This window comes from Mastigoproctus giganteus, chromosome 12 (assembly GCF_048544385.1).
Source record: "Mastigoproctus giganteus isolate SK-2022 chromosome 12, ASM4854438v1, whole genome shotgun sequence".
NCBI classification, from domain to species: Eukaryota; Metazoa; Arthropoda; class Arachnida; order Uropygi; family Thelyphonidae; genus Mastigoproctus; species Mastigoproctus giganteus.
Genome location: NC_143586.1, coordinates 10,662,985 through 10,690,519, shown reverse-complemented (window position 1 = coordinate 10,690,519; position 27,535 = coordinate 10,662,985). Strand labels below are relative to the sequence as shown.

The following is a 27,535-nucleotide window of genomic DNA, read 5'->3' as shown; positions in this document are numbered from 1 at the left end:
AATTAATGAAGTGGAAGCCTGATTTTCTGCTCAAAGTGAGAAGTTATATTCAAGAGGTCTGAAAGGGCTTACCCACAGATAGAAAATTGTGCACTTCTAGAAGCACTAGCTACATAGAAAAAGAATGAAATTGGCAGCCAAGTTTCAAATCCCTAATTCAAATATTTCTAGCTGAGAGTAAATAATTTTTAAAGTAATTTAAAAATGATATTCCAAACACAAAATAAGTCTCAAAATAATTGTTTAATTTTCAAATTTACAAGAGCAGGACAGTGGATGTTTATTTCTGATGGGCAGAGATGAGGCTGCCTGAAACTTCAGTCACGTCGAGATTCTAAAGCTGTCAGAGACTAGCATAGTACGCAGCAGGGACTACAAATTCAGGTTTAATCTCCGAAGGTTTTGTGACCCCTGTAAATGAAAAAAGAAGAGAAATAAATCTTTGATAAAATATTAGAAAATCAGTGAGAACGGTTCATAGGAAACAGAGATTAATATGTTAGAAAAGCAAAATTTAATATATGGTATCTTACCAAAATTATTTGAACATCATCAGGTTTGAACACGATTTTAAGAGTGTTTTCGGTTCATCCTAAAGTTGTCCCGATCGGATTCAGGTCTGGACTCTGAGCGAGCCAGGAGAGTTATTGGACTGTTTCGCTGAAGCCAGATTTCTACATTGTTCGTTGTATGGGATGGAGCACAAAGCAGCTGTATTATCAAAACCCCTCCCACAGACTATCGATGCATTTACGAAAACTACTGTTGACATCTGGAGGTCCAACATAAAATTATCTTAAGATATTGCGCGGTTTGACTTCAAGTGATCACACGTTCTACTGTCTAACGAATGAAGATATTTTCAGTGATGTCTACTGTAACAGTACTCTGGAAGGAGTCCCCTTTTCTTGCCCCATCAGTCTGCTATCCTTTTACGTACGCCCTCTAAGCCAGTTTTATAAGATACTTTTAGAATGGGCCCAGTTCAAGATGGAAAATAACGTGTATGTAACGAACATTGTTGGGAGATGGCATTTGAATAATGTATCTGGATTTGCTCTCCACAAAACTTGGGATTTTTATCCGAAAAGGCGAACCGACCGTAGAATGATACAGTTATAGACGCGATATTCTAACGATTCATGGCTCCTTGGTTGCCTCTGCGTTTATTCTAAAACAGCTGATCAGCTAGTTAACCCCTTTTCATGCCTTTCTCCATGTCCCTTAAGTTGTGCGAACTTCATGACTACATATATAATATCGTATTCACACAACTGGAAGTTTCTTTATAAGGAAAAGTTTTCACAATGAAACGATTAAGAATGTAAGGGCTGTAATTTACTGGTCTGTTGAGTGAGGAATGTATTTTTCGAATAAGAATGTAAGGTATTTACTGATCCGTTGAGAAAAACTTCTATAGTATGCCATCACAAATCTATTTAACCAGACCAACATTAACTAATTTCAGATTTCGTAATAAACAAATTAATGTTTTCATTCAAAACATTAATTTTCAATGTTTCTTGACTTACCCCCTTAATTCTCTCTCCCACCATCTATTTCCCCAATTTTGTTTTGTTTTTCTTACAATCTAAAATTCTTTTTGATCAAGGTGTTTGTTGTTCGATCCCGGATTTCCTTTCTTATAACGATTTCGTTTACATTTATGCCTTTTTCTACCATATTTTCTTGTTTTGTGATTATTTTATTTCTATTTTATATTTAAAGGAGTTTTAAAAGAGTTCTATTCAGCAAATCAAAACCAGCCATTGTTAAATCAAAAGTATGTGATTTGATACTATGCCTATAGTGATGTTTTTATTTTTTAAACATAATTGCGTAAAAGTTTACGCGAAATTTGATATGTAGTGCAATTTGACGTGATGTCTTCAGATACGTTAGAATCCTGTTATGAGATCCAATACTTAAACCAGTTAAACCAGAATGACAAAGGTGCGCACTATGACATCTCTTTGTAGCCCCTTGGGCGATTTGGAACGGTTAATGGCTGTTGGCAGAATGATGGTGTAAGATGTAGATCTTACAAATTAAAATAGAAATATTTGTTTTGCTAAAATAAATCCAGGAAGGGCGATGGAAAGTGAGAATTAGCATTAATTCCCGAGTATTAAGTTAAAGATAGTAAGTATTAAGATTGAATATTTAGTTTTAATGTAAATAAGAGACTCTTCTTTGAAGAAACACTGGGTTTGGGGATGGGAAAGTTATAGATGTATATGTTGAATAGCGGCTAAATGGAAACAAGTAATTTCGAGTAATAAACAAGTAAAACAGAGACAGCGCAATGACTAGAGAAGGGGTGCCATTTACGAACGGGCATGAAAGGGTTGCTGAGGGCAAGAACAATAGTACTGTAAAACGGGATTATGAAGCGTCTCTTTTGATTTAAAGAGACGCTTCATAATCCTTCATTCTAAAGTCAAAAGAAAACGGCGTCAGGGTGACTCATATTTGGGTTAAGTTCGATATATTTAGCAGAGGTATGAACACGAATGAGTGTTTCGGAGGTGACCCGGAAAACATGAAAAGGTCATACTGCCGTTTGACATAAAATAAGAAACTCCCTAAATTGCGCTAGGGAGACAGCTGGGGTGAGTTGTTTTAGCAAATAGGAAGGAATTAAAAAAAGTTAAACAGTATGGGGATTGGTTGGAGTCCTTGGGGGAGATATTCTAAACTTGAGGGAAAGAGTAAAGTTTGGGAGGAGTAATTTGAGCAAGTGTTCATTCTTGCTCAAATTACTCGAATCCTGAACTCAAGGACTCATAATCTAGCCCTGTAAGCAGTTGAGTGATGTTCCTTTTTTAAAAAAAAGAACATTCCTGTTGTATTAGGCAAGTTAGATACTCAGGTTGAGACAATTAGTTATGATGTTAACGATAATGAAATAACGTAAGGGTGGTAAAGGGGATGACTAAAATGATAACTGGAGAGTAATTAAGATAGAATTGGTGTCTGTAGTGAATATTATTGAGGTAAGAGTTTGTAATACATTTTGGTAATACAGTTGTAATACATTTTTTAATAAATTCATGTGTTAAAGGCTAGAAACAAATATACAAAAAGAGTAAAAAGAGCTGAAATGAGTTACCGATGTAAGTGATAAAAACTGGTAATGTAAGAGAATGATTGAGTAATCATCCAGAAGTCATATTTAGTAAGGTACAGCTGATACAAACTGATGTTAATACTTTGTAAATTGAAAATAGTGTAGCATACTGTAGTACGGTTCAAATATATGGAAATTGGTATGATTGTATGTAATTATTTGTTTCTTTTATGTAAATGCTGTATGTAATATTCATTAAAAGTTTGTAAATTTATTGAAAAAATATGTGTCTTTAATGTTCTGCTAACACTCGCTTTACACACCCTACAATCTAGAATTTTCTGTGAATTGCAATCAGATTTGCGTAATGTGGGGTGGGATTGCGACGTCAGTAGGGTTCAAAAATTCAAAAAAACAAAACAAATTAAAGGAACAAAAACATTTTAATCCCCCCCACAATGGCAAGACTTCGCAATTTGAAGTGGACAGAGCGTTAAACTTGTCAAAAATATCAATTCCAAGGTTATGGAAACAAAATGACAAGGCGAGTCATCAAGACAGGTTTTTATGGCATGAAAAACTTTAGGTTAATAGTAGTGTAGTCCTGATGATCGGTACCAAAGAAAACAAGGGGAATTTTTATTATTTTTTTAAGGCAAGCGACTTGGGAAGAGACGAGGGTTATGATAGAGGTTGAGGTGAAATATCAACTGTTTCTCTTCATTCAAGAAATGTAATCCTTCCAGGTAACTCGCAAGTAAGCCTTTGGTTATTTGCATTTTCTGTGTAACTATAAATTTTAGTTTTAAAAGAGATTCCACGAGGTGGAACAAAGAGAGATACAATCTTCTCATACTGGAGGCGTCATCAAGCGAAAAAATAAACACGAAAATATTGTTGTACATCTAGGTCACCGTGTTCCATGTAGGATGGGAGGCCGCTTACAAAACACTTTGTTTTTAGTTTGCTAGGGGGAGAAACAAACTCATCTTATGAAATAAGATGAGATTCACGCGTGCCTTGGGATATAACCATGACACGGCAACTCTGTTCTTCTACAGAATTAGTTCTATCCATTTTATGTCATTCGCGTACATCGAAGTTAATAGGCTTTTAGATGGTTCACACCAGGACCTTAGAATAAAAAACAGAAATATACCCACGTCTTCAAATTAAGATTTAAAACATCTTTTACGAACTTAAGTACCACTCATTTTGTTTCATTACTTTTATTAATGGTCCTGTGCAAATAAAAGTAGATGATTTTATACAAAGCAACGACGAATGCAAGAAATTTTATTTACGCGGTGTTTCTAGATTTATGTTTACTTCATGGTTGAATTAAGGATGGGAATGCAGGTTATTATCATACGTATTCGAATTGCATTAATGTACAGTATTATAGTTCAGAAAACAGCAACCACTGTTGAGGTTTTCTAAATTGTAACACAACCCGTTGGTCCAGAAACTTCAGTTTGTAATAATGAGGTCATCAATCTTTCCACCTGCAACGGCAAATCTGTGCCTGGAGCGTGACTGGCATTATTTTGGACAGAACACATGTTTTCGAAGGATGTTTGTTTTCGGGGTACTTTTTTCTGGACCATATCATGATTTGTGTTACTTAGAAATATAATTCAAATTACTTACCAGCCAAAGCCATTGTGGTGTCGAACTCCGTCCTTAGAATATCCAGAATCTTTGCTACACCCACTTGGCCCTAGAATTAAAATAATTAGTTTAATTAGTTTCTGAACAAAGACAGAAAATGTTCAAGATAAATCACTATCGATGACATACTGTGTATTGGTTGATATTGTGTTTACTAGATCAAACCAATAATTTTGTTAATAATTTAGATGGGAGGTCAACTTTTATGTCCCACGTCAAATGTTAATATTGTTTGTACAGTTGTATTATTTATATGTAAATTATGTTGTGATCACGAGGGGCAATTTCTGAGAGTTTAGAATCAGAAATCGCTTATTGATGGATAGATGCATAGAAGTGATTACACTGTTTCCATTGATATGTTACCTCCATACACAATGAGATTTTACAAAATTTAAACTGTATTTAAAACGAAACTATTAGTTCAAGGTTGTCTGGACGATGTTCTCGTCTGCAGAAGTCTGTGAGTATCCTGTAAGAAGTCTTTGAAGATCGCAATAAAATCTACCTTCAGTTCATTGGCAAGGGAAGTTGTACGTAGAAGACAGTTGTTCTGATGTATGTCAAGTTGAGACTTGGGAATGTGAAAGGAACGCTGTTGTCGTGTGCCAGTGCAAGAATGTGGAGAGGAAGATGAAGGAGGTCTGGTGCAAGAATCTGTCCTGTGAAAATCTGATATAATTACAGTAATTACAGACCTGTTAGTTTAACTTCTATTCACGGGAAAATAATGGAGTCACTGGTTAAAGAAGCATTGCACGATCATCGAGACACGACTGCAGTAATAATTCAGACACATCATTAAGGGGAAGTCATGTCTGACCAATTTGATTGGATGCTATGATGTGGTCACAAAGGAACTGAATGCAAAAAATAATTTTGCATTCAGTGCAAAATGCTACAATGGATTAAGGGATAGTTGAGTGGGAGAAGACAGAGTGGTAACCAATGGACTCTGCTCTTCGTGGACTAATGTTATTAGTGGAGTCTCCCAGTGGTCGTGTTGGGCCCACTGTTGTTTTCTGTATTTATCAATGATATTGATGAAGATATATCAGGCTTAATGTCCAAGTTTGTAGATATAAAGGTGGGTAGGGTTGTTAATCACAATAAGGATGGTATACTACTGCAAGAGGATCTAGAAAAAGTTTAGATGGGAGCTGAGAGGTGGCAACTGAAGTTTAACATTGAAAAATGCAGTGTACTGCATAAGAGTAGGATAACCCCAGAGTAACATACCAACTGTGCAGTATTACACTCAGGGTAGCGGAGAATGAAAGACCTGGGGGATAATTGTGCTGTCAGGTATGAAGTTTTCTGAGCAGTTCAGGCAGGCTGCCAGAGCAGATCATGGGGTCTTGTCAATGATATACAGGAATTTTGCTAGCAGGGATAAGGAGGTGATTATTCCCTTGTATAAGACAATGGTCAGGCCACGCCTTCAGACTGCATATAGGTCTGGAAGCCTCATTTTAGGAAGGACGTAGAGTTGCTAGAACGATTACAGAGAAGGGAAACAAAACTGGTGAGGGGAACAAAGAGGTGCTCTTACAAAGAAAGGCTTAAATTCTGCAAATTATAGTTTCTGGAGACTAGGAACCTGCGAGGTGATCTGATTGAGGTGTATAAGGCCTTGATTGGTTTGAGTAAGCTCAATGCTAATGAAATTCTTCCTCTAGCCAAGATTAATTGCCTGATGGGCAGAGCCAGACCAAGGTATTTCCGCGCCCCGAGCAGAAAGGTTTTTCGGCGCCCTCTTACTAAGTATATATATATTTCTTGTCTCATGGTTCTTCTGTGTTTGGTGCCCCTTAAAGACTGGCGCCCCGGGCAAGGGCTTTACTAGTCCGTACCTTAATCCGGCACTGCTGATGGGACATAAATTCAAATTAAGGAAAGACAGTTGTAGAGTAGATGTGTGGAAATTTGCCTTTAGCCAGAGGGTGGTTGATTGCTTGAATTGCTTGTGTAGAATTTGACAGCGTAAATAAATTCAAGGCAGAGCTAAATAAATATTTGGAGCAAATGGATGTGTGAAATGGGGAGTTTTTTTTTTTTTTGTCTAATGCTGTGTAATCTTGCTTTCTTGCATCATATGCCTCTACTAATGCCAATGCTATAGCAGTATGAGATCAAGAAAAGCTCTACGAGTTTCATGCTACTCCAAACTGAAACAGAAATCATGCTGCTTGTAGAAGACTGTGGTAAAAATGGGTTCTTTTTTAATAAGGCAACTGATGAAGTTTCTTTGCATTTGTTGCAGCCGTGATGAGGAGGTGATTATCCCATTGTACAGGATAAGGCAATGATTAGGCTACATATTGAGTACCAAATACAGGTCTGGAAACTCTTTACTATGAAAGATGTGTACCTGTTGGAATGGGTGCGGAATAGAACAACAAAATTAGTCAAGGGCACAAAAGGTACTTCTACTGTAAAAGTCCAGTTCTATGAAGTGCAGCATCTTGAAACTAGATACCTGCAAAGAGACCTAACCGATATGTTTAAAGCCTTTTTAAAAGTAAAACGAAATGCTGAGGAATCTTTATTCTTTACACAAGGGAAAATAAATTTAAATTTGAAAAGGGTGGTTACAGGATAGACGTGCAAAAATTTGCTTTCAACCAGAAAATAATTTATTGTTAGAGCGAAACTCCATCTGGTCGTGTAATGGTTGGTAGTTTTATAAAGCTTAAAGAAGGATTAGACCGATTGTTAAGTGGAAGGACCGATTGACTGAGTAATTTAATCTCATCTTTGATCTTCAGCTTTTGTTATTTATGACGTAACTGGTTACGTTTTGCTACAAGGAAGCGTATTGCATTATTCATTACCACCGAAGTCTTAAGGACATTCTTGGTACATACTCGTATATATATTTTATACCTTAATAAGCTGCTACTGTTTATGTGGCTGTTACTTAATTTGTGCATTGATTAAATAATTTAGTAATATGAGTTTGATTTCTGTATACTTAGACGTAATGGTTTTTTAAACCAGATAGATGACGTGTTGTGTCCAAGTTACTTAACATTATGTTTCTAATATTTTGTCTTTATGCTTGAGGTTACGCTATGAGGAAATAATAGTTCTAACGAGTAATTTGAATGCTACTGTACATGATTACGGTAACCTTGCAGTGTCCTTAAGGAAGGAAGAGATTTTACTTAGTATGCTAAGAAAGAGTTCTTAAGTAAGTTTCCTTGAGTGACAGTAGCCGTGACTAGAATACAATCTCATTCACCCAAACACTTTTAAGCAATTGAATAAGTCTCTCTCTCTCTCTCTCTCTCTCTCTCTCTCTCTCTCTCTCTCTCTCTCTCTCTCTCTCTCTCTCTCTCTTTCTCTCCATCTATATTATATTATAAATGTATTAAGAAGAAATGTCTTCTTAAGTAATTTTGGGAAGGTACTTACGGCATTTGATAATCCCCATATGACAGGTCTGCCAATAAAAACAGCCTTGGCCCCCAGTGCAAGGGCCTTGAAAACATCCGTCCCTGTCCTGATACCTCCGTCTAAATATACGTCTGCTTTCCCATTTACGGCTTTCACAACCTCAGGCAGGGCATCGATCTGCGAAACAAAGAAGAATGATCGAGAAATTAACGGATTTAAATTTTTTTAAATGAAGAGAGAGCTAACCTTCTCCTTTACTTCAAAAATTATACACATAATCAGAATTTGGATAAATGCACTGGAACTGTGGAAGGAGTGGGCGTATATTTATTTATTTATTTTAATCTTTACTGAGCCAAGTATGACTCACCCCTCCTAGAACAGCATACCAGCTAGAGAGTTACACCTATACAAAAACACAAGGTAAATAGTTACAAAATTTAGTACATACATTTCCAGCACAGGGGAAAGTTGTAAAAACAGCTATAAGTTTAATACACATTCATAAGACAATCCATACAATTGATTGGAATTTAACACGCAACTTATTAATAAGGAATAATTAAAATTTTAGGTGTCCTTTAGGATTTGCATGGAATGAATTTCTCTGCACAGAGCCTCTCTGCATCGATATTTACTGTGTTAAAGATCACAGCATTTGTGGTAAACACCAGACAAGATTCGTTAAGCTTCTCAATAGGAGAAGATCCCTTCCTTTATTTCTTCTCCAAAAACTGGACGTGGCTACAACTTGAAATGATTGTTGACTGCAGCTTGAGATGATTAATGAAGATATCCTCCTCGTGAGCAGCTGCGATGGCATGCAGGTTCTTGATCACGGTCTGCTGTTCCCCTGGGATTGTAGCAAGTTGTTATGAAGAGTCTTCATTCAACTCTGTTCGTTCATTGATGGATCCAATATTTAGTACTAAGGCGTTCAAGTATGTGCCAAGTGAAGAAAATCAATTAGCCGAAGCATAGAGCGGTATTGGCATGAGACACACTTGCGTGAATTACTCGATCACGTTTAGGTCATAACGTTGCTGAGAGGTCAGGCGAACAGTGGTGGAATTTTATTCAATGATTTTCTTTTTGTAATTGATAACTGGCTGATTTGAGAAGGTTATGCTTTAAGCCGATGGTTTGAAAGCAATCCTCTAATTGCTGGATTTGCTTAGTACCCTGTAGGGTCATCTCGTTAGTTGCTTTTGGTTCTTTGTTTGTAGGAAAAACTTCACATTATCAGCATAACACTGGAAACTTTCGGATGTGGCGGGAAATGGCTTCAAGGACGCTGCGAATAGGAAGGCAGAGAGAAAAACCCTACCTTGCGCAACACCTCTAGAGATATTAAGCCTAGATGCAAGTTGTTTTGTGTTATAATCAAGTTTGGCCGTAATATCTGTAAGAGCAGTAGAACTCATTAGATAACTCAAAGTAAACTTAACTCAAAGTGGAAGATATGCAACAGTGCCAAGATTTTAATACTTTCATGAGCTGCTTTGATACCTAGGAAGATTATATCAAGTTGAGCTTTATCAACTGATGGCACTTTCTGAACATTGAACGGAGCTGCCAGGAAGATAGTGGTTATCGAGCGACTCTGGAATATAAAGGTAGGTGTCTTATGAGAAAGCAGTAGTCAATACGCTTAGGAAGGAAGATCTTATCGAAAATCTTTAGGAGAGAGCAACTGACAGAAATGGGCCTGAAACCTTTGTAATCCTTAGATTGTGATTTTTCTGGACAGGGAGAAAATGAAGTATTTATCCCATCTGGTAACCGGTTCTCCTGTGGTAAGAATGTTATTAAAAGCTTTCACGTGGGTTCGACGACGTAAACATTGCAAACTTTCACAATCAACAAGGGAAACTGTCTGGCCCTACGTTGCTTCATTTGTTTACCCAAGGTTTACCTCCTATACAGATAGTGGGCTAGGAACGTGTACAGATATTTTGAAATGTACATCATACAATTTTATACAAATTTTAAAGACATTTACAATAATTATTAAATAGATAATCACATTTACTTAATTGCAAGTTACAATTCACTTTAAAATAAAATTGATCTTAATAATTAAAGAGATAAATATACAGGTTGACTCATACAATATATCTTTCTTCAGCAAATGACATAACAAATTTACTCATTTTTCATCATATCATTGGATTTAATTGTTTACATCATATAAATTTCTGATTAAAAAATTCAGCTCAATTTTCATGGCAGTCCTGGTGATGTAGTCCAGATTTGGTCCATAATATGCTTCTGTATTCTTTATTGACTTCAAACTTTACTGGATCAATGGAGAAGGTGTCGAAGTGTTCGATGGTGTTACATGGGAACGTTCCTTTTAAGGAGTCCAGGTTAGATAGCTCCACCTAAGCGGGGGATGGTTTCTATTTCTTGCTCTTGTGAGTGCAATAATATCTTCTATCGATCAGGCATCAATTGGCGAGTATTGACAGATTTTTTTAATGATAGTGAGCTCCCAGGAGATCATGCCTAAATTGACTAGGAGAACGGATTCGAGATGGTGAACGGGTTCATTCTCAAACGGTTCAGCCACCGCAGAATTCAATATTCATTGTCAGAAATTTGTTACATTGAGAGGTAGATGCAGAGGACCAGATTATAGTGGTATACGTGTGAGACATCTATTAATGTATTGTCCGATCAGTTTGATGTTGTGACAGCCTGCGAGCTCCTGGAGGATAGCCCAGAAAACAGCATAGGTCTTCTTCTTTGCCTTTAGGAATTGTTCCTTGAAATTTAAGTATTCATCCCACGTTAGCCCAAGGTGGGTATGAGACGAAACTTTGGGGATTGTCTCACCGTTAACTGTAACTAGGATGCCATTCTTTATCTTCCACTTCGTGATTGTCATTTGGGCTGACTTGGAATTGTTCAGTTGGAATCCAGCTCGCTGTAGGAAGTCAATTAACTGCTGAATTCCCTAGGAGGTTTCATTATTAATTTCTTGTATCTGTTTCGGGTCTTTTGAAATAAAGAACGCTCTAATAAAGAATATTAGATCGTCAGCGTTGGAGTTAAAATTTGGATTTTTTGCTAGGAATGGTTCAAGTAGGATTGCAAATATGGTTGTCGACAACACTCCACCTTGAAGTACACCCCTCATTGCATAGGTGGTTTTTCAGTGAGTTCCATAGGCTATAAGTAAGTGTATCTGCTGTAGTAAGGACTCCAGAATGCTGACAATTTGGTTAGATACTTTGAAAGATCGTGATAAAGATTATGATAAGATCGTGATCTGTGAAGCGTTGAAGCTCGCTACTGCTGCATAGGAGAGAGTTGAAGGAAAGTTCAAAGGTAGATTTTATCCATTCCCTGAACTTATCCTACTAGGAGCCCATTTTTAGGTTGGCGCCTAGCAATTCCGTTAGATGTCTTTAACCTTCTTAAGATCTGATGGTTTTAAAATGCGAAATAAAAAAATGATTAATTTCTCAGTAGCCACTGAAATTTCCGGAAACTAGGTGGCAGGGCCTGCCAGAATGCTGAATATAAATCTACTGGGTTCCCTGACCTGTCTCCAAGGGGCACGTGTGGGCAACGGGGGGGGTCTCATTAGGGGCCCAACGACTAAATGGTCAGAGATACAACATACCATGACATTACACAACAGGACACTGCCCATATATTTTTTGTAAATCTCTGGCTTTCACAGACCTCTGTGCTACACAAACAATGCATACAACACGGAGATGGGGGAACCCCTGGTGCCATTAGACATCAAATACTTTACACTTTACACTTTTATATTTATTTAAGGATAATTTTAATGGTCTATTTGATTAGTCAATGCATGATGTCCTCTTCACGCTGTTACTCACCATCTGCCGATGAAATCTACTGTTCTCGCAGTGATCGTTTCGCTTTTCTCTATAGCGGAGTTGGGGAACCCTCGGAGTTGCATTACAATTAACAGTTAGGGGGTGCGTTAATCGCCGAGCCACACAATCCGTTTCTTGGCATATTTGATAAGTGTTAGTACTTGTTAGTATCAGCACAATAGTTTAATCTGTATATTACACCGCTACTTCAGGACGCGACACTTAGGGTATTTTGGGGAAGGGCGTCGGTATGTAGCAGCTTCAAAGGTATGGTCAGCAGGTGATCTAGAGGTAAAAGATGAAAGAGTTCCGTTCTGTGGAAAAAACAGAATGTGAGTTACTGACATATGAGAAGAGTGAGTTTAAAAAATAACACCGTAATTAGGTAAGGAGAAGAAAATAAATGAGGTTTTCGCGCCAAAGGGGAGTGGGTTGTTATTTTTTCTGGTTCAGTTCGGGGCTCATTTCTGGGAGAATCCTGCCATGTAGTGAAGAGTTCCGCTGTGCATTAGTGGAGGAAGTTTAGTAACGTGTGGGCGAGAGAAGTCTGAGTGTTAAAAGTGAAAAAGTATTGAAATGCGTAAAATAAAATGGTACCTGTCTTGCCCGGTTACTCCTTAAGCAGCAACGTCATTAGAGAATTTTAACTTATCTGTCGTCGGGTATGTTCCTGTGCTAGAAGTTTATCCTGGAGCTGAGTAACAGGCAAGTCAGATAGTTCACCTAGTTTCTACTACTGCTATGGTAATTTCCTTCAGTATTAACAAAGAACTGTTCTCGAAATAAGACAGTAATGGAAGAGCTTTACCGCAGACTTCAACCAAGAAGAGCGACTTCATCGCACTTCGTGGAAGGAATCCGCGCAAAGAGAAGGAACGTAAGTCCTCTGAACTGTTGTTTACTGCGCTGTATTTAAAAGGGTGCTTAGATAAAATTGTAGATTATTTTAAAGTAAGGTTAAGTTGAAGAAATTACAAGAAATGTAAGGAAACGTTCAGTATTGAGTTGGTTTATTGGTTGAAGTTGTAAAGAGAATTGATATTGCTGATTAAGAGAAATACGACGAAATGATTAGGATAGAATTAGTGGAGTGATCGCAGTTATAGAGAGAATTTATATATATTATAGTTGGGAGGAATCCCTCAGCTCCTGGAAATTCTCTAATATTTTAATGCATTATGGTGGTAACTTGTGGATCTTAGGACCTACTTGAGGTGCTTGTGGACCTGCTTAGGACCTGACATACTAAGGGCAATACTAAGGTGCAGGGGAAATAAAAAATAAATAAACAAGAAAAATACCCCTCCCACAGAACAAGGGGCGATACAGATCTGCAGGTTGGCTACAGAGTAGATTTCAGATATCGTGATACCCAGTATGGCACAGACTGTGTCAACGACTGCACAGATGAAAAAATCGAGCTGAGTCCTCGAATAAATTAAACTATTTATTTTTAATTTGCATACACTAACTTTCTCTGAACATGTATGAGTGCTACTGCATACGCAAGCAGGACCATGTCTTTTAAGATTTAAAACAAAACTTTTTACCACTCGACTGGATTCAAAGAAAGCCCCTGGCAATTTGTTGCCTGGATGTAGTTGGTTTTCTTAATGCAGCCATGCGTACAAGAAAGCTTCTACATATATTAAACAATCCCCATAAAATCACGCAGATATAATTAGTTGTTTGAGTCAAACAGATTCTAAATAACAAAAGATGGGAAAGGGAAAAAATAGGAAAGGGGACTAAACTACTGAGCAGTATACTACTGAGCATGATAGTACAGTATTTGTTATCATAATAGCTTCTAGGAACTGTGACAGAATTGCAGATATAGGCTAATTATGTTTTCTTCACACTGAAAATTTCATCATAATCCTGTATCTTTGCATCTACATAATTGATGACCTTGAATCAAACTCAAAATAGAAACGCAACAAACATCTGCTTAATTAAGGCGGTGTTTCAATAATATTATGCGAGATGGCGCTACGTTTTAATGGGATTTATTTAACAATTATACGTGTTTAATTATGATTTACATTAGGTGGCGCTGCTTGAAAGAGAGTGACGTCAGCTTACATTTTTTACGCTTCTTTAATTCTTTTCATTATTATAAAATCGAAATGAGTTTGTTACAGGATCTTTTACCGATAATAAATTATAAATTAAATTATAATAAATGCTTTATAATTATAATTTAATCATAATAAAAACTTTTAATATCACAATTTTGTGATGCTAAAAGTGAAAATTATTTAAACAATACCAAAAAACAAAACAGGAAAAACAAGGAAAATATTAAAAGGTAATTTTTATGGAAATACTGTATTAGCTTTAGATGAGTAATAAAAAGGATTACTTACCGTAGCAGGAAGAGAATCCAGTTGTCTGCCTCCGTGATTTGAGACCACCACTGCAGAAGCTCCGTGATTTAATACTTCAACAGCATCCTCTCCTGAAAGAGTAGAGCAATAACAAAGGATTTCAGTCTTTTTAACGAAATCCCTTAAGTTGACTAAATGAAAGAGAAGATAATTATAAATTGTATTTTTCAAAATAGAGAAGCAAAATTTAATGTGTTTTCTATGTTTTTTTTTCGAGGGAGTGGGTTGGAAAGAATTCACATAGAATTTTAAGAACATTAAATCAAAATTTGTTGGAGGAATCTTATTGTCGTAGTTTGATATGAACGAAGGCTGGAATTAATTAGTTTGAATTTTTTTCTTTCTCGAATGTAAACAGGTTACGTTTTAGATATATCTTGAAACAATGCGGAAGCATCTTCCACCATTGCTTTATTTCGTCTCGTCTGTGTGTCTGTCTGGCTGTAGGTGCTCATGTAATACCACCTTTCAGATGGTATTTCAAGAAAAACACTGACAGGGAGAAAATTTGAGTATACTGAGTTATGCAAAGCCATTAGAAAGAGACTCAGAGAGGACATAAGAAGATTTAACACACGAAAAGTAGAACAAGCATTAAGGGAACACAAAGGATTTAAATCAGCAGCCATGAGCAGTAATACAGAAAGACAAATGATACTGAAACTGAAGAATAGCGATGGTGTACTTATAAACAGCAGAGAAGGCATAATTCAAATAGCAGAAGACTGCTGTAGAGAATTATACAAGGAGCAGGGGAATGATGCCAGCAGTGGGAAAGATGGATTGCAAATTAGCAACACATACAACATACCTGATATTCTTCCTGATGAGGTAGAACATGCATTGAAGAAAATGAAGAATCAGAAAGCCCCGGAGGAAGATGAAGTTACTGTAGAGTTGTTAAAATTGGGAGGAAGAGACATAACACAAAAACTGGCAAGGCTCTTCACAAAGTGCATTAGAAAAGGTGTGACGCATAAGCAGTAGAATAATGCAATCATAGTTTTGCTGCATAAGAAAGCAGATAAATCAGAAATTGGAAATTATAGACCAATTAGCTTGTTATCCCACATCTACAAGTTGTTCACAAGGGTCATTACTAACAGATTAGAAAGAATACTTGATGAGAATCAACTGAAAGAGCAAGCTGGCTTTAGGACAGGATTCTCAACTATGGATCACCTTCACGTAATATCACAGCTAATGGAGAAAGAAAATGAATATAAAACACCATTATGCTTGGCATTTGTGGATTATGAAAAGGCATTTGACTCCATACAGCATAAGGCAATGTTTCGGGCACTGGAAAGACAAGGCATAGATACCCCATATATTATGATTTTGAAGAAAATATATGAGAGTGCTACCTCCTTTATTAGACTAGACAAAGACAGTAGCAAATTTAAAATTGAGAAAGGAGTTCGACAAGGAGACACAATATCTCCGAAGCTGTTTACTGCTGCCCTTGAGGAAGCTTTCAGAAGATTAAACTGGTCGCAGAAAGGAGTCAATGTGAACGGAGAGTACCTAAACCATTTACGATTTGCAGATGACATTGTGGTCATAAGCCACGGTCCCAAAGAAATAGAGGAAAATCTTAATCAGTTATGCACAGCTAGTAAGGATTTTGGACTAAAGATGAATATGGCTAAAACAAAAGTAATGATGAACAAGTATGCCACAGAAAGGGAAATAATGATTGAAGGAGCAGTAATTGAAACGGTGGAGTCATACTTATCTGGGACAAGTTATTAGCTGTAATAATGATAAATGGCTGGAAGTGAAGAGAAGAATAAATTTTGGATGGATAGCATTCAGGAAATATAGTCACATACTGAAGAGCAATATCCCAGTTTGTCTGAAACGTAAAATAATGAACCAATGTATACTCCCCACCATGACTTACGGAAGTGAAACTTGGGCACTCACCAAAAGAACGGAAGAGAAGCTGAGAACTACACAGCGAAGAATGGAACGAATCATATTGGTAATCAGACTGTTAGATAAGAAGAGAAACACATAGATTAGGCAGCAAACTCAAGTAAAGGACATTCTTATCAAAACTAAAGAACTAAAGTGGTCTTGTGCAGGACACATAGCTCGAAGATATGATGACAGATGGACTAAGAAAATAACAGAATGGTATCCAAGAGGAGTTAGAAGAAAACCTGGAAGACAAAGGCGGAGATGGATAGATGAAATTCATGAGTTTGCGGGTAGTAAATGGATGGCCAGTGCACAAAACAGAACTGGAAAGCTGCTGCAGAGGCCTTCATCCTGCAGTGGATTGAAGATGGCTGATGATGATGAAGATGATGTGCAGAATTTGGGTAAAAATGAAAAGAATCTAGCTGAATGTACTGTCAGTAAGTCTTAACTTGATAATTTAATATGGTTATAAATGTTTTTGAGAAGTCGACTGTACTCCAAAGATTTGCAATTGGGTATCAGTTTTCTCTCTCTCTGTAAAGTGCACTGTGGTGATGGTGGATGGCGCTTCAGTCTTCTAAACGTCACCAATGATGGTGTTCCACAAGGTTTAGTTCTTTCTCTCGCTCTTTTCTCTCTTGTATATTAACGACCTTCTTCCACTGACAAGAAATCGTCTGCATAGTTTTGCTGATGATGGCTCATTGTATTCCCACCTTCTAGTTTGAGAAATCTTGCCCTGCGCAAACATCCTCCAAGTCTCGAATATCCACCACCAAGTCCTTAAACGCCGAACTGTAGGTAATTCTCCAATAGGGAGAAAAAAACTAACTTAGTTAACCTGAATCCTTATACAATCCATTCCCATCTTATTTCTCGCAAAAAAGAGCCTGCTACTTCTGTAGTCATCTTCAATAACACTCAGATTTCTAGACAAGGTCTCTCTCTACATCTCTCTACTATTAGAGGTCAGGGTAATCTAGGGATTAACCTGACTTCTAATCTCTCTTGGTATAACACACATCACAAATATTGCTTCCTCTGCATCTAAAAAACTTAGTTTTCTCTTTTGCTCTCCGCGTTATATTTCTTCTACACAACTTCTCACACTGTACAAATCTGAAATCCGCCCTACCATGGAATATTGTTCTAACATCTGGAGTGATGCCCGCAAAACCTCTCTCAGGCTTGTAGACATCATTCAAAAGAGGGCAGTTAGGTTACTTAATGACTCGCCTCTTACAGAATCTCTCCACTCTCTGTCTCACAGACGTTCTGTTTATGCTGTTTTGTTTTTCTATAGATACTTCCATGGGCACTGTTCTTCTAAGTTGGCCTTATAAATCTCCTTCTATTTCGAAAGCAGTGCCGCAAGCAATCAGCATTTATTTACTGTCCAACTTCAAACTCATAGAACTAACTTTTCTTCTTCCTCATTTATCCTTGCTCCAGAAAACAGGATAAATGAGGTCTTAATAATGAAGACTGAAGATAAGTGCCTTTAGTCTTCTCATCCTTTCAACAAGAATCTTCTATCTTATTAGTATTCATCCAATGCATAGTACTAAGTCCTAAAAGTCCAAATACCTCTTGTGTTTGGGGTTTTCATGAAAAAAATCCTAATTTACAAAGCAGTTATTCTTTTGTGCATACGCATCGGATACTTTATTTTGTATCTAAAAATTAACTCATAAAAGTTTGGTTAATATCATAAACTTGATTCCTAGTTGAGACTTTTCGAATCATACATATTTATCTTTGTAGATTCAAAACTCGTGGCCAAACTCAAGAACGGGTTGTGTAATAGATTTGAACTGTTAATCTCTTGTAAAAGTTCTGGGAATATAAATTCCATACGTTTAACAATTCGTGTTTTTCTTTCTTCTTAATAGAGAATCAGTGAGAACCAACCAGAAGATTTGCTACCACGGTACAAGAATTATTAATAGCAGCTCACAAAGACGAGGTTTTCCAGGGGTTTGTTCCAGTAATTTTTTTTAATAAATAATATAGAAATAAAGCTGCATATGACAATATTATTATATAACACTAGACAGTCACCATACGTGGTAACATTTCGGATAATGGTGGCAAGTCGCCAAAACGTATTTTAAAAACCAATTAGGGATTTTAATTAAAATCATAAGGTTATAGATTATTAAATTGCTTATTTTTGATGTTCTAACTTTGTGGTTTGAACCTGGTTTGCATAGTACATTTTTACTCACCGGACACGGGAGTATTAACAGCAAATTATTCAAATTAGGATTGTCTCCTACCCCTCTTTGTCTCTGTGGACAGGAAGAGAGTATTGACCGCATTATTTTCGACTGTCAATATTATCAAGACTACAGGCGTGAACTACAGCTTGTTTCAGATACCTTCACAATGGTAAATAAAACTGCGCTTATCCGATCTCAAGCAGCATTTATAGCACTGAACACCTTTGGCTCATGTGCTTTTAAAAGAAGAGAGGAGCTTAAATTTGCTAATTTGGAATAATTTTATCCGGAGTTGATGAGGATTGGATACTCATTGTAATCAAATATACCCTGCTGGACATTGAACGTGTTCCTGTATATAGTGTAAATCCTTGGTGTTCTTCTGAAGACGTGGAACCTGTTTACAGCGTGATTGGGGTAAAAAAAATAAATAAAAATAAATAAATAAATAAAAAACTTGTTTCTCCGAAGAAGTGCCTGGAGCAATGTTTGCAATAGATTAGACATAATTATATCTCAAGAAATCTTGCTGATCCTAGTTTTTAGGATGGGATCCTCCATGGGATTATTTCCCATAGAATGAGAAATTTGTCCACTTCTCCACCTCCCTTTCCTTTAGTCTTGCTTTATTTCTTCTATCTTCTAACTATTGAAGGGTTCCTCTGTATGATCCTCCTCTCTTCTATTCTTTCCTACCTCTCCAGCTCCCAAACTTCTCCTTCTATAGCCTTTTCATTTCATCCTAATTTGGGCTCTCTCGAGTCTTTTGCCCTGGGCTAGTCCAGCAGGCGAGAGTAGATCCTGGCCGCCTCCACCTGGCGGGTATGGGGGGTGGGACGTGGTGACCAAGTATTGCTACTTCCCATATGCTAAGAGTCAGGTGCCGGCCGAAAACATAATAACACATCACCCACACACTACTCAGCTTTCTTATGTCGACGACATGGTTATTATCATTGAGGGCCCCACCCGCGCCACCATAGAAACCCAGGCTACGGTTGTTCTCACTGCTCTGTCCGTATGGGCCACGGAAAATAAACTCTCAGTCTCCACTGAGAAGAGCAAAACCCTCTTATTAAAAGGCAAACTGGACTTCTCCAGACCTCCTACCATACGTTTTAATGGCCGCCCACTTAAAAACTACCGATCGGTGAAGTACCTGGGAGTAATTTTGGACGACAGGAGAACTTTCATTCCTCATATCCAAGCTATCAAAGAAAAGATAAAAAATTACATCACTATGTTAGCACGCTTTACCCGCAAGGACTGGGGTCTTAAAGGACCAACTCAACGCCTTTTATACTCAGCAGTATTTATACAAATTGTCACATATGGAGCTGCAGTATGGTACCACCGAATGACCTTAGTGCATGTTCAACGTAAAATTCAGCAAATTCAACGACTTATGCTACTACAAATGACCCGCGCATGTAGAACGACATCAACTGCCGCCCTACAGCTACTAACAGGCCGCCTCCCTTTGGACCTCCACGTCGCTTTTATCGGACTTTCTCATGCCATCAAGAAGAATAAGGAAGCTGAATTCCTCACTATTCAAACCCGTACCGATACCGACATCAAAAAGGAACATAAACGTGTGTGGCTACAATTCATAAACTTATGGCAAACCCGCTGGAATAACTCCACAACTGGTGCAACTACTAAACTTTTCCTTCCTGAGGTAACCTACATCAACAAGCAACGGTCCACTTGGTTCTTCCCTAACGTCTATGCTTCCTTCCTATTAACTGGCCACGGGTCCTTCAAGAGACGCCTTCTAGAGTTCGGCCTAGTCGAGGATGCCCTCTGAACCTGCGGAGAACCTGAAGACTGGGATCACGTGATGCACTCATGCAACGTATACTTAGATCTAAGAAACCAACTACTCCTAGACCTCCATACTACATCACTTCGGCCAGAAACCAAGTTATTGGAATCTAATGATGCCTTCCGTGCACTGACCAGTTATGCCAACGAGGTCTTTCGTCGTCGCTGGCATCACCTGCAACTCCCGAACACTACTCCTTTTTTTTTCCTCCTCCTCTCCCCGCCTCCAAGACAGAATGCCTATCCATCCAGAGGAGGGGAAAAAAAAAAAAAAAAAAAAAAAGGTCTTTAGTCAGTATTAGTAACAACATGTATACTTATACTCCTCCTTTTATTAAATGTCAACCTGCAAAACCGTTGAAATTCTACAAAATTCCTTTCATTAGACAGCCAAATTAATTCAGAACCCCTAATAAAATTAGGTACCAAATTAAATAAGTCTAATCTAAATTCATCATACAAATTGCATTCATATAAGATATGATCCCATGTTTCCAACCTTCCACAAACACAGTAAGGATCTTCTACTAAACTAAACTGATGCAACTTACTTTTTAAGGAACCATGCCCCGTAATCAAATATGAGCATTCCATACTTGGATAAAACCAGCGATGCAATTTGTTATTAAAATTAAATTCGACACTAGGTATAAATAAATAAGTTACTCTACCAGTACTACTGGAATCCCAACGGTCCTGCCATAATTTAATTAATTTCACCAAAATTTCTTTCTTCTGTTTGCTGACTGCAGAAGAAACTTCATTAGTAATCCCCAGAAATGTAATTTGTATTCCTTTTCTTATAAAATAACAAAAAGCTCTATACACAACTGTTAAATCCAAAGGCAATACCCCCGCAATCACCTGTAGAGCATTAGTCGAAACAGTCTTACAAACACGCAAAATAGTTAACAACATTATTCTTTGTATTGATAATAGTTTTTGTTTAAATTTTACATTGACAGTACGAACATACCAAATTGATGCAGCATACGACACAATCGGAATAAAAATAGCTTTATAATATAGATACAAAATGCGTTTACCTAATCCCCAATCTTTTCTGGTAACCCTAACTATAGAAGCAGTGTAATTTTTTATTTTCCTACTTAAATAATTCAAATGTTGGAAAAATAATAACTTGTCATCCAAGATAACCCCTAAATATTTTACCTGGGAAACAAGAGGAATTTGTTTACTGTTTACTAATAATCGAGGTGGTCTGTTGTAGTCTAATTTTCCTTTTAATAACATCATGACAGTTTTAGAAGATGAAATTTTTAGTTTATTTAATGTAGCCCAATCAGTCAAATCCTGAACAATAACCTCCATTCTACTTTCTAATACTGCTCTAGATCTTCCTGTCACGCACAAAACCAAATCATCAGCATAAGCCACCTTATAACAATTAGGGACTGTTCTACTTAACCACTGGTTTAAGACCAGATTCCATAAAATAGGACCCAACACAGATCCTTGTGGACAACCGCGATCAATAATTCTATTAAAAGTTAAATGTTGGGATCTTATAATAATCTGTCTAGCCATTAAATAACTTTTAATAATTTGGTATAACAAATTGGGACAATTTAATTCTCTTAATGAAAAAAGCACACTTTGATACCATACAGTATCAAATGCTCCTTCAAAATCTATGAATAATGCTAACACATATTTCTCACCAGAATTTACACTAAAATTAATCAAATCGCGTAGGGCATCCTCTGTTGAACTATTTCTCTTAAAACCATATTGATATTTAAAATGAAGATTTTGTTCGTTGAACAATTTCTCTAGCCTTAACAACAATAATCTTTCCAATATTTTGCCCAAATTTGCTAACAAAGAAATGGGTCTATAACCCCTAGGATCAGTCAACAATTTGCCAGGTTTTTGTAATAATTTTAACAGAGCAATTTTCCAAAATCCTGGAAAAACTCCTTTCAATAAACACTTACAAAATTTTCTGGACACAAGTCAACAAACTTTTTAACACAATTATTTTCAATCAAGTCTAAACCTGGTGTTTTATTATCCCCAACCTTAGAACATACAAATTTCACTTCATCAATATTAAACAATTCCATCTCAGATGATCCAGTGTATTGTTCATTCCCCTGTATAATTTGTTGCTGCTGTACACTATCTTCCCCACAATTGTCATTCAAAAATAAAGTGCTAGTAATAGTAGCAATTGTAGAATACCAATCAGTAGACTCAGTATCATTTGAATACACAGTATTAATTAAATTATTAACATTCAACTTGTTTCTAGTTAACTTAAACAACAATCCCCCTGGCTCACTATTTCCAGTAGTACAAACCAATTCTTTCCATGCATTAAATTTGTGTTCAGAGATTGCCTTATGGTATTCTCTCCTCTTAATTTTATACATTTCTTTATACCTTAATGCTTCATTATTACTTCTACTCCTAACCCTCTGAAAAAGCTTCCTCATTCTAAACACTTCCCTCCTTAATTCTGATAGCTCCAAAGACCACCAAGGTACTTTATGACCTCTCTGTTTTCTTCTCTTAGCAGCCAAATTTAAAGCATTAAAAATAGAGGATTGAACAAAAAATGCATATTCAGAAGCAGTTAATGAATTTAAATTTTCCCTAGTATAAATTGAAAAACTATCCAACACAGCACCTTTAAATTTATCCCACTTAATATTTTTATAATTAAATCTCAAAGTATCATCTGTTGACATATCTGTATTGCTAATTTCAGATAAATTTATAATTATTACAATAGCTCTGTGATCACTGTTAGTCATATTTGTAACAACATCCCAAGAACTGACTCTTCTATTTAATTGATTATTTACTAAGGTGATATCAATATTGGAAACACCATGAATGTTATCAAAAGTATATGGTTTAAAAGGTTCATTCAAAACACTTAAATTATGACATAAAATGAATTCCTCTAATTGAACACCTCTATAATCAACCATATCACTATACCACAAATGTGATTTTGCATTAGCATCCATTGCTAATATAAGATTACTAGAAGCTACAAAATTCATTACATTTTCTAAGTATTGCACTGAAATATCAATATTAAATGAAGGTGGACAGTATAGAGATACTAAACAAAATGATATCACATTAGTTGAAACATGAATACAAGTAGCATGTTCAGAGCAAAGACTAGATATAACAGTGATATTAAAACTCTTATTAAAAACTACAATAGCAGTTTTAGGTTTAACTACAGTAGTGTGTATAACATGAGCAGTTATTGGAAATCCAGTGACCTTACAAGAGTTTGCAAATGTACCTACATAAGGTTCTTGAAGACACAGAATATCATAACTTCCTTCAATCATACCAACTTTAATTTCATCCATGACATTTCTTGATTTTTGCCCATTCAATTGAACAATTCTTAAATAATTTACTCTATGATCATACGTACTAGCATTATTCATCATAATTAATTCGCATACTTGCAATTTCCAATGCCCTGATATATTCAGGGCAATTAACATTTCTTATAGAATGATCATGAATCCTTCCCTTCCTTTTACAATTAACACATTTTGGAGTACCATCCTTATCTTGACAATCACTATATTTATGCCCCCCCCTGGGCACAATGCCCACAAGACACAGTCCTATGTGTACAGTTACCAGCTGAATGTCCGAATCCCAAACATTTAAAGCATTTGGATATTATTACAAACTTTCTGAATTTAAAAGAAGCAAACCCAATGTATAACCTATCACAAGCTAAGATACACCTGTATAATTTTGGATTCATACTTATAACCCAATTATTATACCTGGCTTTAGATCCAGTACAAAATCTAAATAATACACCCTCTTTAACTTCCAATTCAGTAAAACCAAAATCCTTAAAGTTCTTATAAAACAAGTCCTCAAAAAATTCCTCCTTTTCCACATCCTTTGGCACATCATATACTAAAATTGAAGGGTCTGAAAGTTTAATGTTGTCTAGTTTTAAACCTTTATTTACTAACTGTTCAGAATTGATAATTTTATTCAAATCCTCCCTTTTAACTGTTTCAATCAGCACTCCCTTATTTCTTATCATTTTTAAATTTCTAATTTTAATGTCCTTAAAGCCTTCTTTCAGGGATTGAGCCACAACATCCTTCACCTCTTATATGGAAGTAAATTGAGTATTGTCTTCTGCTCGCAATATAAGAGTATTGCCCTGTTTTTGCTGAATGTTTTTAGGTTGATGCCAATGACTTCCATCTGACACACCTTCATGATCCTCTAAAACAACTTGAGCACCCAATTGCCCCTTTACAACACCTGATTTCAATTTATCTGCATAAGAAACTGCCTGTTGTTCTCCAATTGTTGACAGCTTGGACTGATCTCTAATAAGATCATCGAATAGATTGGCTCTTAATTGTAGCTCATCAATCCTAGCCTTCAAACGCTCATTATCAATGAGCAAGGCTGTAGTAATTATCTCCATGTCAACCCATTTATCTAGTATAAAATTTGATGCTGTCTTTATAACCTTGTTGGCTTCGCTCGTAGTGTAATCAACCACAATCTTCTTTAACTTTGTAATCAACTCATATACTGTATTTACATCCCCATATCTGCATCTTTGCTCATATATATTGTTGACTATTATGTTGCTCTCTCTGACATTGGTACCTATGCTTCGTCTGCTAATATCCCCAGAAGAATTGTCAACATCAACATTAAGAAATCCTGAATGAGCCTCTGAAGCATCTGATATCCTTGGCTCTGATGTTAACTGTAAATCCTGTATATCCTCTCTGATCTCTTCACTCTGTGTTCCCTGATCTATAACACCATTCTGAACCTCAACAGCTGTCATGGAACCTACATCTTTATCCTCATTCCTTGTACCACTAACTCCTGGATTAGAACTGAAAGTTGCACCTTGAACTGAAGATGAACCAGCTTTAACATTCTTAATTTTATGCTTTGGATCTGTTGGCTTTTTAGCCACCTCTCCGTGTAGCCTGGGAACTCGCGAAGAGAGGGGGGGAATGTGCCAGGCTCTTCTTCTCTTCCTCCCCCACCTCTAGGATTTTTCTTCTTATCCATATTTTAAACCAGATAATTGATCAACTCAGAAATACAGTAACTATCAGCAGGAAAACCCAATTACGTTTCCCGCTAAATTACGTGTCCGCCGACTATGATCGTTGCCACATGGCAGCCAAATTGGCTCTGCCAATGCGGTAATCCACACACACTTAATCAAATAACAATATTACAACAGTTGATTATTATTTCACCTTGAAACTATTAAAAAAAAAAAAAACAGCTAAAGAAACTCTTCAATAGTTAACGTTAACGAACACAGAGCAATCACCTTCCAAACGTAGCCTCCTCAGCATTGGCACTCTCCTCCTTGCACATGGGAAACGTGGTTCACGGTCAAAAAAAGGTCCTGAGTCTCTGTAGGCTTCAGTGTATATCAATCCTACCACTTAAGTCGTTCCACTCTTGAGTTGCGCGTGAATTTTTTGTCTCAAAAGTTAAGCCTTCGCCGACTTGTAGGCTGTCGACAACACGAGCTTCGAGTAGAATTAGAACCTCATTCAGTTTTGATTTTAATGCTTGCCATTTGGTTTTGGAAAGACATATGAAGGCGTTCGTATTTTCAAGGACTAATACAGGAGTGAATTCCGAACACTACTCCTGGATAACCTCCTCTAGACAGCAACTGATACCCAGCACCGGAAACTTCCAGACATGAAACTGCAAATGGCGGTCAGCCCTGTCGACGCCGCTCCGTGATTCTCCATTGTGACGATCCTGGACTCTTTAATTTGAACTTTACCTATTCTCTTCTTCCTACCCACAGTCTTTCTCCAGGACTCTAACAACTGCACCTAGCACTTTTCCTGCTCCGTTTCGCCTGGGAGGATGCCTACGCTCTGTCATCCTCGCTATCTTGTCTGTCTTCCACTTTCCTGTCTCTTCTCCGCTCTTTCCTTGGCCCTCCCCACTCTCGCTCCTGCAAGAGTGTGGACGGCCCGTCAGATGTCTTTTACTCCCTGGTCCGGCTCCTCGTGCCAGTGGACGGATGCTGGGAGGCTCCTTCCTGGTGATCGCGCCTCCCAGTAACGAAGAGGCCAGTCAAACAACACAAACAACACACTACTCACACATAACCCACACTGACTGGCTTTGCTATGTTAACAGAGTATTTAACGCGGATTTGTGGGAAACCACGGGAACCGCATAACAAAAAACACTATGTCCATTATGTCCACTATATCATATCATTACACTTGCACATCCAACACACTGCATAAAAATGGCCGGTTTTGGCGTGAGCTTCTACACAAGATGTACAACGGCGGCTGATGGGGAAACCATGGAATCCTCCTCAGCAACACATGAACATATTTCCCCCCCCCCCGATGTTCTAACTTTTAAACAATTTTTTGTAGCTTAGATTTTTTCAGCAGTACTCAAAATGCACATTATAAACAACATTTTTAAGAGTCTGGAATTGCTTTTTTATGTCAATAGAGTCCAAAAAATTCTTTGTAGCCCACTAGGGCTAACGGTGCTTTGCATCTGGAATCTGAACGACAACACATTGGATCTGTTTCAATCATAGTGGAATCTGATGTACTCTAATTTCTGACGTCTCACAGCTCATGCATGGGTTACTGTTTTTGGACACTTCAAACGGCTGCGTAACACCCTGGTATACCATGCTGATGGATATGTGGTGTAATCAGCGTTTTCGAATATTTGGTATTTCATGCTGATAATGGTTCAAGTGGCTGACCTTTTAAAGGTCGTTTCGTGTGTAGACATAACTGCACACTACCAATGGGGCAAAAAGCGGAACGGTTCAACAACAAAATCAACTTGGAACTGGTTTTGCTGCTGAGTCAGCTTCTAATTAGGGCACTACGAAGGACAAGAGAAGAGGAGGAGGAGTAGTTGCCAATTGTCCGGCGACATTTATTGGTAGTAATGGTCACACGATGTCAGTTCATTGAAGTATGCGATTCTCAAGGTAAAAGCTGTCTAGAACTCACCTAATTTTAACGATAAAAGTTTTTAAATTGCAATAGATGAAATTATGATTCTACTCTTACTAAGTAGGTTTTATTTTTTTTTTTTTGGCAGGTGCGAAAATAAATACCTTTCGTTGGGCACTTGTCACTTTTTATATTT

General features: G+C 37.1%; 1 protein-coding gene across 1 annotated transcript in view; it reads right to left on the bottom strand.

Annotated features, from left to right (window-relative positions):
* Nucleotides 1-301: 301 nt before the first annotated feature.
* The window catches only part of LOC150076675 (2-Hydroxyacid oxidase 1-like), a 35,119-nt gene continuing 7,885 nt past the window's right edge, over nt 302-27,535 (bottom strand). The window contains exons 7-10 of the mRNA XM_090386605.1: nt 14,367-14,458; nt 8,159-8,317; nt 4,721-4,790; nt 302-411 (exon numbers count right to left, since the gene is read on the bottom strand). Of these exons, the coding sequence (XP_090242731.1) occupies nt 344-411; nt 4,721-4,790; nt 8,159-8,317; nt 14,367-14,458 (389 nt within the window). The 3' untranslated portion in view covers nt 302-343. The remainder of the gene's footprint in view (nt 412-4,720; nt 4,791-8,158; nt 8,318-14,366; nt 14,459-27,535) is intronic.